Consider the following 12,045-nt stretch of genomic DNA (forward strand, 5'->3'; position numbering starts at 1 on the left):
AAATAATATGAAGGGAAAATATAGGTAAAAACAAAGCTCTGTTTACTCTCTTTTATTTCATATTTTAGAAATAAAAGATCAGTTTTGTAATTGAAATAAGACACTCCAAATTGGGTGACATGGTGGCATATTGGCATAGTCAAGTGATTGAATCAATCTCCTAGGACCTATCAGTATCCTGCTATGATGTGCAAAGTGTCTTGTCCTGTTCAGATAGTTAAAATGGACACTATCAATGATTTACACTCAAAATTGTACATTTCTTAAAACTTTTGATGTAGGGCTTCCAGATTCTCTGCTGTTCCAAAGAGATATTTCAAGCTAGATACATGTACAATTTTTTCACATTCCAAAATAGAAAGTTGTAAATATGTGTGGTAACTCCAGTTCTAATACCATATTTTAGTACTTTCTCCAAAATAGATGTATAACTCACTGGCAAAGTATGTTGCATGTCCACCACTACAAGTTGGTCCACATGGAGAGTAATACTATAGCCTACTCCCACCATTATATACTCCACACAGTTCAAGTGGAATAGGTGTGTGCTGTGTATCTGAAGGTTTTGGGTTCAAATCCTGCTGACAAGTATGAGAGAAAAAGTGTATGTGATAATGTATTGAATGCACAAAGAGGCTGGCTACATGACACTGGCTCTCCTCTCTGTTTCCACATGATCATTAAAATTACATTAAGACAACTACATATATATATTACTTTCCTTCTTAATTTCGTTTTTTCATGTAAGCAATGCTATAATTGCCCCAGTGTTTCCTACATGAATGGAGGAAAGGTGGTTTGTGTGTTTACATATGGGAGGGAAAATGGTCTATTAGACCATCTCTCTGTTAAGATGTAGACAACATTATGAGCTTGAGGGGAAAAAACAGTCCTACACTAATAAATAATACACACTACATTGTGAGGCTGCTTCCAATACCCTAAGAACTGTACAATACAACAAAAGTGGGAATCATCAGCTACTATGCTGTGTTGTACCTTTAGAGCACAATGTGATGTGCAAAGGAACCTAATGGGGAATAGATAGTAACTATCAATCTAACCTACCACTGGATGGCATCTTTGTTCCACAGAATTACTACTGAAAACCCAATGATCTGGAGTGAAAAGTTGATTTTTATGGGAAACGGTTGAGAAACAAGGTTTGCAAGTTTTTTTTGTCATTTCTTCTTACAGTATCCAAAACCACTCTACCCTCCATTCTATAATTCTTCAAAATTAAAAAAAAAAAAAAAAGGCAAATGACAGACTACTATTAGACTGGAAGATTCAAATCACCAATTACTATTACAATTTGCTTTTTCTACCTTTCCTGTAATATTTTATTCTCTGCACAACTATTGATAAATAATTAGCAAGTGAGATGCAAGAAATTATTCTATCCAGGGGTTCTCCTGATGAACTAAACTATTAGTGCCGTTGAAATGCTCTTGCTGATATCATTGGAACCCCTCCAGAAAAAAATAGTTTATTGCCACTAATTGCAGGCTATTTTATTTTGTTTATAATGTATGGACTCTAATCTTTTATTCAGAATGTGTATGCTTTTTAAAAAATATTAGGTGGCAAAAGTATCATGCAGAAGAAGGGGAAAGAGTTGAGTGCATCTCTAGAAGATAAATATAAATGTAAAGGATAAACTTCTTTATGTAAACTTAGCATTCTACTTTTTGTGATGTTTATACATCATCCTTGCAACTTAACAGAGAGGGTTTAAGGCAGTGAATGTTTTCAGCAGTACAGTGACTTATGGTGGCATTAGAAAGAACAATAAGAATTTATTTTTAAATTGGTGTGGTAGGACCACATTGTTTTTACAAACAGAAAATAATGACTCATCCCTCTTTTTTGTAGCTTTCCAATAACTATATCTAAGGAGCTTATTCTTTTTTTTGTAGCTGGGGGGCAAAAGGGGGGACGGATCACCATGATAATTGGTAAAGAGAAAACAGTTTGGCATTGAAATCGTGATGAGTAATACTGTACTTGGTAAGGCCTGTGATCTGGCTGTAAAATTGTCACATGTTCATGATTCAAATTGACTTTGATACAACTGTTTTGTCCAAATGTATGTACGAGTTCCATTTATGCCTATTTACATAATTGTCGAATGTTAGTGCAAGAAGTAATCAGTCATAGTAATGATCCCTTTGCATAATATATATAGCTGTACTTTTTAAATTTTTACAGCAATAGGGTTATCTTTTTCCACAACTATTTATATTGATGGTTTGGGTTAATAATTTTCTCATGTATCACAGGCATAAACCGTAATGCTGGCACTATACATAAGTTTTCAGTTACATTGCTTTTTAAAGCCAGTGTTACTATTAGACCGTGGTTTAGGGATTTAAACCTGTCTCATAAGTGAATAAAGTTCTCGACCCTTTACTCAGATAGTGTATGGAGATTTCTTTTTGTGCTATTGCCCTTGACTCACTTTCCTCAAATCCTGATCAGCGCCATCTCACAAAAAGATTCCACATCCACAGTCTTGTCCCTCCCGAGGAAAAAAAATAATCTTGTCCTTTGCCTATGCTATTTTCACCAGCGGCAATAGATTAATAAGGATGATAAGATATGGAGTGCTCCAGTGGGCTTCATTTCAGCAGCAGAGATCATAGCCTTTCTTCAGGGCCATGGATGGTTTTGCTGTATGGCCAGCAGGGTGGTAGATCCCCTTGATCTATGCACTCTGGTGTCAGCCCCCACCCATGCACATCTTACTTCATTATTCCCCTGCTTGTGCACAGGGGCATCAAGCCAAATGGAGTCACATACACTCAGAAGGCAATTCTGTTGTACGTTTTGCCGTCAGATAACCTGCCGTTATATGCAGTTCAGTGAGACAAATGTAGTCTGATGGTGAATTCCTGGCCAAAGACTGAACTGCAGTCCAGTGGCAAAAAAATGAGCTCTAGTTTCAGTTCATTTCTCGGTGGGAAAGTGTGCACATCAATCCTCTCACCCCTTATATTTGACTGTTTCAGAAGAGAAGACAAAGATCAAGTGTGAATGGCAAAGTGTGTCCACAAGAGCAGGGTTAAAGAACACTGACAGAGCGTAGACTTTGTGGAACATTACTCTGCTGTTACCCAGGCCATATCTGTTTTGAGGGTAAATGGGATTTTTTTCAGTCGTTAGGGTATCTTGTACCTTTCATGAGCACTAAGTTCAATAGAAAAACATGGAAGTAAAAGATTTTTTTTAAAATGAATTACCGTACTTTGTGAGGTTTATTTGACTGTATTATTAAGACTAGTATCTTTAGACTTCTTCACCTGCAAAATTCACACGTAGATTTTATTTTTTTCTTGTAAATTGTACATTTTAAAACTTCAGAATTTTGAGTTTTGCAGTTACAGTATCTTCAAAAACTACCAGACAGAAAGAATGTTAATCAGCAGCTCTATATTAGGACTCAAATTATGTACAAAATATTGATTTTTACTTATTGTTAAAGCATAGTAAGGTAAATAGTTCGGTTCCTGCTTACTATTTTGAGGCAGATGGCAAGGAGAAACACGGATAGAACACTAAAGAAAGAAGAAATGAACATTCCCGAAAGTTAATGGGAAAGGGGTGTTCCTTACAATTATGTTTTGTCTTGAAAATTCTGCCAGTTATTGAGTGATAAATGTTAAAGCTATGGTAATCGTACAAAATAGCATTTGTAGAGGGCAATATTAAAACAATTAATTGCACAGTTTACTTTGGTGTTAATGTTCAATTAAATTTCAGTACATGACTAATCAAGACCCACAACAAACATTTCGGTCAAATATAGTAATACCTCTAACTTACCTTTTTATATAAATGTAATGTTCCTTATCAATTTATACATATATTTTTTCAAGCCTTGCAGTTGTTTTCACTATCCAGTTTAAAAATTCCAGTTGTCTGAATAGAGAGAGTCAATCTCAGGGTTTTTAAGTCATTACCAGTAAAAAAAATTTGGCTTCTTAAGGTTCAAGAACAAAATTTGTTTGCCTGTATGTCATACTATGAACTTTTGTGGGAAATGGAAAATACTTTCTCTATTTTTCTGTTAGAATGAATGTTTGATGGAGGTGAAACTGCCTCTCAGAGACCAAATGCTGGAATCACAGGCTGAATATGTGAAAATGCTAAAGATACTTGTAGCTTTCCAAATTTTTCTGTACAGATGTATATATCATGGGTCCTGGTTGAAGTGAATGCGATGACATTGGCTGTATGTCCGTGTAGAAGTTGACATAATATAAGTTTTGCTGCAAGATACTTGCAAAATCCCATGTTTATCATAATCATTTGGGAACACACTGATAACGGTGTGAACATTTATTGTGTTTGCATTTCGCTTGTTAGAGACTCCGTGGGCTTGTTCTACATATACAGGGTGTTCCACAGAGTGTAAATGCAATAGTTTAGAGCCATTTCTGTAAGAATGACTCTAGGTCTTTTTCTTCCTCACTGCATTCCGGATTCTTATTAGGTGTTCATGTATGGCATCTTTCTAAGTTAGTGCTTTGTTTTCATTAACTACACAACCAAGTAAGCTTAAACGTCTTTGTAGTATGGACAGCACCTTTGTTTTAGCTCTAATCGGAGAATTGGGGCTCCAGCCTGTTTTTTCTAGATTCACTTACTCTCCATACCAATTTATCTAACCATGTGTTCATGTTTGTGATTATCTTCACATGGTCCAATATTCAGCTAAGCTTCATATGGCTTGGCCAGAAATGGATCTTCAGCCTCAGGTGATCTTGTTTAGCTTCTCTGAAGTGGTGCCAGTTCCATCACAGGCATTAAGGTTTTTATGCTAAACATTTTTGTGTGTGGTTTGTTTCCTTTTTTTTCTTCAGCATTTTTGTGAGATTTGTTGTTCTCAATTGTAGTTTTAATAAGGGTATCTCTTGAACCTTGAGCAATTTGAAATAATACAATGTTTTGGTTTCAATGTCTGTGGGTTTTTTGTTTGTTTCATTACGGTTGTTGATTGACCCCTACTTCCAAGCCATCAGTGTATGGGGGGAAAGTGAGGGCCTTGTGGTCTGCGGTCACTACTAACCTTTGTCAGCTGGCCACATAGCTGTCATTGCTATCACGTTTCTCATCAACTTCCGGTCAAAGGAAAGGTGCCCATATAGAATTGTGGGTGTTTTTGTCCATGCTGGACACACCACTTTTGCAGATTGCCTGATCTTGAGTGGTCAAAGAGATATGTTCCATTAAGTTGTTTCTGAGTCTTGGGTATTCCATGATAAGGTAGAGCCAGGTGGCTGTGCCAATAAACTGGCCTCGCTTCCCTCTTCTGATCAGGAGCATTGCATGATTATTCCCTTTAAGGGAGGCAGTTAATTTATAAAAGTTACTGTATCACATGCAAAATTATCTTTTGTTTATGCTTTTGTTATAGAGATGACGATGACATCAATGATGTTGCCTCTATGGCTGGAGTTAACCTTAATGAAGAGAGTGCCCGAATTATGGCAACCAACTCCGACTTGGTTGGAACCCAGATACAGTCTTGTAAAGATGAACCCTTTCTTGCTGCTATCCCTTTACATAAACGAATACTAGAAATGGGTGAGAAGCATGTCATTTGCTTTCGGTAGTATTGTCTTTGGAGCTGTTCAGTTTTAGTCAGTGTCACAATACATGGTAGCATCCAGCATTGATATAATCTACTTGAGGATCCCCAAACTCTTTGCAAACATTAAAGAAATAAACCTCCCATTGTCCCTGTGAAGTGGGGAATTATTATTATTCAGATGTTGCACATGACCAAGATGAGGCACAGAGAGGTAAAGTGACTTGCCCAAGATCACAGCAGATGTCTGACAGTGAGTCAAGAATGGAATCCAGATCTCCTGCTTTCCACTCCCTGTGGTTTAGCAGAAGACAAGTTGTTTGCCTGGATGTATTTTTTTCATATAAAAAAGATTTAAAATGTATTAATCCAATTTTTAACGTCTATAACGGGTCGGCAACGTTTGGCACGCGGCTTGCCAGGGTAAGCACCCTAGCGGGCCAGGCCAGTTTATTTACCTGCTGACGCGGCAGGTTCAGCCAGTCGCGGCCCCCCACTGGCCGCAGTTCACCGTCCCGGGCCAATGGGGGCGGCGGGAAGCGGCGCGGGCGAGGGATGTACTGGCCACGGCTTCCCCATTGGCCCGGGACGGCGAACCGCGGCCAGTGGGGGCCGCAATCGGGCGAACCTGCCACGTCAGCAAGTAAATAAACTGGCCCGGCCGGCCAGGGTGCTTACCCTGGCGAGCCGCGTGCCAAACGTTGCCGACCCCTGGTCTATAACTATTTTAAAATTTGATGGTGGTTTTATTTGCTATGGTATGGATAAAAATAGATTATCTTTTTACTGACAGTTGGGCCTGAATATTATCAGTTCTTTTGAGAATTAAAAAAAAAAAATTAAAAAGTAAACACTCAATTAGTGACATTTAAAAAGTGGCAAGTAATTATGCTCAGTATTTATTTATGTTACTCTGAACTAGGTTAAATGTGGTGGCCACATAAGATCTAAAAATGTCAGGAAAACTAAATTTTATTTTGACTTAGGAGGCTTTTAAAATTTTACTCTAAGTCCCATTTTAAAATGTGATTTAGGATCTTAAATACCATTGACATTCAATGAGACTTGGGTTCTTCAATGCCCAAGTCACTTCTGCAAGTGGGATTTAGGCTCTTATGTTACTTAGGTGACTTTGGAAATTTTACCTGTAGTCTCATACTTCTTAAATTCAGCGTAAATATATGGAAATCCTTTTACACTCTGGCAGGCCCTCATCTTACAAAGACCTATTCATGTGCTTTGCTTTACGCACTGTAAGTAGTCCCTTTGCAGTATTGGGGCCGCAGCGAGGAAATAAATGCCATGTAAGTCCACAATTATCTTCTTCCAGTGCCCTTATGATGATGTCATCATATGAAGTTACTACACCTCTACCCCGATAGAACGCGACCCGATCTAACACGAATTCGGATATAACGCGGTAAAGCAGCGGGGAGCCCCGGGCCCTTTAAAGCGCCACCCGAGCCCCGCTGCTTTACTACGTTATATCCAAATTCATGTGGAACCCTGGGTCCTTTAAATCACCGCCCAAGCCTGGCTGCCGAAGCATGGCACGGCGTACCGGCCCGAACCCGATATAACGCAGTCTCACCTACAAGGCGGTAAGATTTTTTGGCTCCCAAGGACCGTGTTATATCGGGGTAGAGGTGTATAAGAAAATAATAATGCAAATTTTTGGGAATCTGGTGGTTGCTGTCTGAAATTATGAAGTCCACAAGCTTTTAGTGCAAGTCTCTGGAAGCACCACTGTGAGGCCTGCTGTGATTGAACTGTATACTGGTGCAACAAAACAAAAAGCAAAGAAAATTAGACCTAATAACTGGAAAGTCACTAATAAAGTTGCCATGCAAGCCTTAATTAATTCTTCTGGGTATAACAATTGCAGCCCAACATGGAGTTGTAATTTGAAGTGTCGGGCTTAGAAGACAATGTACATACTTTAAGAGCCACAGAACACAGCACACTGTTCACCATTTGCCTTTTGGGGGTTGCTCCTCAGAGAAGCAAATCCCTGTGGCTGTTTTTTGAAACTTTATTGGCTTTGATAATTGAAAATGAAACTTTCAAAGCTTTTAAAAGCAGCTGCAGGGATTTGCTTCTCAAAAGCAGTGAATCCAAGAGTGGTCGCTCCTAGTGAGCTCTTGCTGCTGTTTCTAGAGCTTTATTTTGGCTTTATATAAAGTCTTTTGTAGTTTTGAAAGTGGCTTTGGGGTTCACTAGTGGCTACTATTTAGTATCCATGGCTCTTGAGGAGAGAATTCCTGCAGCTGAGTTTGAAGCTTTAAAAGCTTTGTTTTCACTGTGTGGGGCCAGATTTTGTTGCTCTCACAGGACCACACAAAATTCAGTAGTTTGTGCTACGGGGCACTTAAAATAATGGGATTGTATGAGTATCACAAAATCAGTCTGACTATGTGTTGGTATGCCTAGGCACACAAGGACTAAACAAGGGAGACTGTCACATTCTTAGACACACTAGGAAAAGAAAAGTCTCAGATAATTGAATCCACTATTATCTTATGTTTTTGTATTATGCCTATTGACAAACAAGGTAAAATGCACTTTTTTCTTACATTAATGTATCTGAATATGGCTTAAAATTGGGAATTTTTTTCTATCTTGAAAGCTTTTCATATTTAATAATCACTTTAGTATTTAGGGCACCTTTCTAATGTTCCAGTAAAAGAAAGAACTGTGGTATGTACAGTATCAGGACACTGCTATTCACTCCTGTCTCAGAAGCTGGTTCTTTCAAGTTTTCTGTAATATTAATCCCCCGCTCTCTCATCTCTGAGCAAGAGCTCTGTAGAGAAACTCAGTAGTGTTCCCCAAAGGCTGTTTCAGAGATTATGCTTCCATTCACTAGAGTCAGAATATAAACTGCTAAAGTGAGAGCAGATGCTATGCAGTCTTTGGCAGTTACCACCAGCCAAATGCCTCAAAGTTATAGTAAAAGAGGTTTCTTCTTAAAATATCGTACATTCTTATCTCTACAGTAACTTGGCAGCATTATAGTCCATAGTTTATTTTAAATATAAATATTATCGATCCTTCTAAACATAAGAAATAGCTGAAAGATGCATTAATGTAAAGACACTAGTTCATTGCCTAAATTACTTCCTTCTCCATGTGCCTTTGTGTCTTGTCATCTTTGACTAGCAATTGTTGCCATTTGTTCATCTATGAAGGCAAGGATTTTGATTGATTCAACCTCTGTCTTGATTCAAAATCAAGAATGAATGTTTTTGCACCAGGCAATGTATTTTGTCGCCGCTCTACCCAGGATCATAAAGCTTAAAACCTGATTCTTCTACATGGCAGCACAACACAATGGCACACACAATACTCTGCCTCTTCTTTTTTGAAAGGCTACAATTTCTCTTGTGCTTGCTGGTGCTGTATGTTTTTATTTGGCAGATCCTTATGCTTGCTCCATTAGCACACCTGGATAGTGTTTCCTTGATGGGCCGAGAAAAATTGATTAGCCCCGTCCCATAGCTACACTTACCCAAAAAATAATAGTGATACTTCCTAGTTTTCATTTGGGAGAGAACACAGAAAAATAAAGTTGGATAATTTGTGCTTGTTTTTATTTTTATTTTTTTCATTTTTAGTTGTTCTTTGACTATTTTTTGGTGGACAGGGACTATCTCTTAGCTTTTATTAGCTTTTAAACATTAGCTGTTACGTGGACATTCTTTGAATTGAGTTTCCATTGTGCAATAAACTGGCAGCACCAAAATATACATAATGTTTCACAGCTCCTAAGAGGATTATTGTAAGAGTGAGTTTATTCTTTTTGCTTCGTAGCAGTTTTGGCAAAAGTAGAATTACCTTTATTCATCTTATGTATAATTGCTGCTTGATTGTGAGGCAGATAAAAATTAGGCTACAGTTAATTTTATATTGCATTTAAATGAAAGGTAACAGGACACAAGTAAAGGGTGAAACAAAAGAAGAATTTGTTTATATGCGTTGACAACTAAAACTGAGAAAAAAGGGAAAAGCTACAAGAAGAGAAAGAAGCAAAGAACATCCATGATCACTGTTAACACATAGTAACAAAATAAGAACTGCATGCACAGTAGGAAGCATGAAAGGTAAATGAGAAGTCATACAAAATATATGAAACTGTACACTTGCCCATAACCTTACTCTTTGTACAACTATAGTGAGCCTCCAAGAAAACTTGAAGGATTGTAAAAGCTGTAATTGGAGGGGGGGAAAGCTTGGGTGAGGCAACTAGTCCATTTTTTTGACAATGCAGGATTGTTCGTTCATTTTGTAGTGTTTCATGTGGCCTAATGATAAATATTGTTAGTAATTGGTTCCCATTCCTACTGGTTTTGGGTGGAACCATCTCATTTTCTGTGGAAATCCTGATAGTCATACTAAATTTTCCTTTTCTTAACATTAGCTCATTAAATGGGACAATAGGATAAAAATCTAGACCCCTTCTTTTCTCACACACCTTCTTTCTTGAAAAACTATTTAGGAGAATATCCCTGTACTTGTCTCTGTAGAAATGATGAGCCCTAGAACTTTATTTGACCTTCAAAAAGCCCTCTTTTGGGGTTCCAGGTCACCAAAATGCAATCTATCGATAATTTTAGGATTTGTAAGAAAACACAAATTCCCACAGCTCAGTCTTGACTCCACCTGACTTCCCTTTCTATTTACAACCCAACCAAATGACACCACAGCCTATATCTTGCTCTTACTTTGACTACTCCAAAATGTCATAGGTTAGTGTGACATGGCCATGTAATAACTCAGTTACAGCAAGAATAATGAAACATAAGCCTGAAATACTGTTCTTTGGCTTATGCTATTCCTTGCTCTCTCTTGGTATAGGGCAGTTGGCTAACCAGAACCATTCAAAGTGTGAAGTACTTAAAAATATGTATATATTTCATTATAGGCGGAGATGGAAGTAAAATCTACTATCAGCCATATCTAACTCGGAGTAACTATCCACCTTATTTCAATATTTATTAAAGAATAATGATAGCTTTTCATTCATGGGAAGAGTCATGAATAATTGTTTTCATCCCCCATTCATTCAAAGTTATTGTTAATTTTGAGTTATGAAATTAATTTTTCTTAAAGATTTGTCTGTTGATCAATGATCAAATATTTATATCTCCTTGTTGTCAGAGACTGTTTTATGCAAAGAAAACTCTTTCTTGACAAGAAAACAATGTGCCTAATTTTTCCTACTAATATGAGTATTGTAGCACCTTGCTTATTCTAAATAATCTCTTGGCAGGGAAACATAGCCTTCAAGAAATCTGAAAATGCATCTCTTTAATGTGTCCAAGTTCTAATGGCCGAGATAGTAGGAGGCCGAAGGTTATTCCTAAACATAGTGTCTGCAGAGCAGCTCTGTGTGATACTTTGAGAGCCATTGTTTGTCAATGTTAAAATTGCAAGGATTAGGTTCAACATAATTTAGATATACCCTGTTCTGACTCTTCTTGTGCTCTTCTCTAAATTCTGTCTGCCAGAATATTGACTGTTCTTCTGCCTAAATGAGTATTCTTCATAAACACATTCTTGGTTCTTGTGCCTGCTGCATGAATGCATGATACAACACACAGAAAGAAAAATCTTAGAATTAAAAACTTATCTAGGACTCTACATTCTGGAGGTACACAGTAATGGCATCATAGAGTAAAACAGCTGTGTGTGTGTGTGTGTGTGTGTGTGTGTGTGTGTGTGTGTGTTAAACAAATAATCTGAATGCTCTAGAGGGCATTTGATATTATGTTAGAACTGCCTAGAAAATCTGCTTGGCCTTGTTCCATGAAGAGCATTCCAATAGGTTTTAGAGCCTTCTGTCTTATTTTCTCTGAGCATTTGTTATTAGTTTAATAAATAATAAATATAGGCATTCTGTCATCACTGTTTTGTCTGCCTGTTTATCAACAGTTACATTTGTGTTTGAATAGTATGATACTTGTACTACTGATGATGCTTTTTTAGATATGGAACAGTGCTAATGTAAAAGTATACTTACGTCTGTGTTTGGTTTACTGTTAATGGCTTTTATATCTGGTTAGATTATAGTTGTTGGAGTTCTCCTGTTTTAAGCCATGTGATTGCCCATCAGATAACTATGCGTATTACTTTTTTGCTTCTGCTTTCCTCCATCACATTGAAAAGATTTTGTTGTTTTCACCATTGGGACTTTAACTTTTTATTCTTGAACTGATTTGCCTTCAAACTGAAATGTTCCTTTCCATATCAGTTTATCTACCAGCATCTTTCTGTCATGACTCCCCCCTACCCCCTCCCGCATATCTGTGGAAATTACCCTTGACTGTTTTGGAGGTAGTTTTATATTTATATTTAGTTTAATATTTGCATAATGTGCCTATGAAATGTTAGTCCTCCTCAAGCGTAGCCTTGTGGAGTCATGTATTGTTCTAACAACATGGGCAGTCCTGATC

At 37.5% G+C, this 12,045-nt stretch overlaps 1 protein-coding gene across 1 annotated transcript in view; it reads left to right on the top strand.

Annotated features, from left to right (window-relative positions):
* Nucleotides 1-12,045, top strand: part of LOC128848829 (transcription initiation factor TFIID subunit 4-like) — a 208,415-nt gene that overhangs the window by 55,057 nt on the left and 141,313 nt on the right. Inside the window, exon 10 of the mRNA XM_054049034.1 lies at nt 5,420-5,589. Coding sequence (XP_053905009.1) covers nt 5,420-5,589 — 170 coding nt within the window. The remainder of the gene's footprint in view (nt 1-5,419; nt 5,590-12,045) is intronic.

The sequence above is a fragment of the Malaclemys terrapin genome, chromosome 14, assembly GCF_027887155.1.
Source record: "Malaclemys terrapin pileata isolate rMalTer1 chromosome 14, rMalTer1.hap1, whole genome shotgun sequence".
Lineage (NCBI taxonomy): Eukaryota > Metazoa > Chordata > Testudines > Emydidae > Malaclemys > Malaclemys terrapin.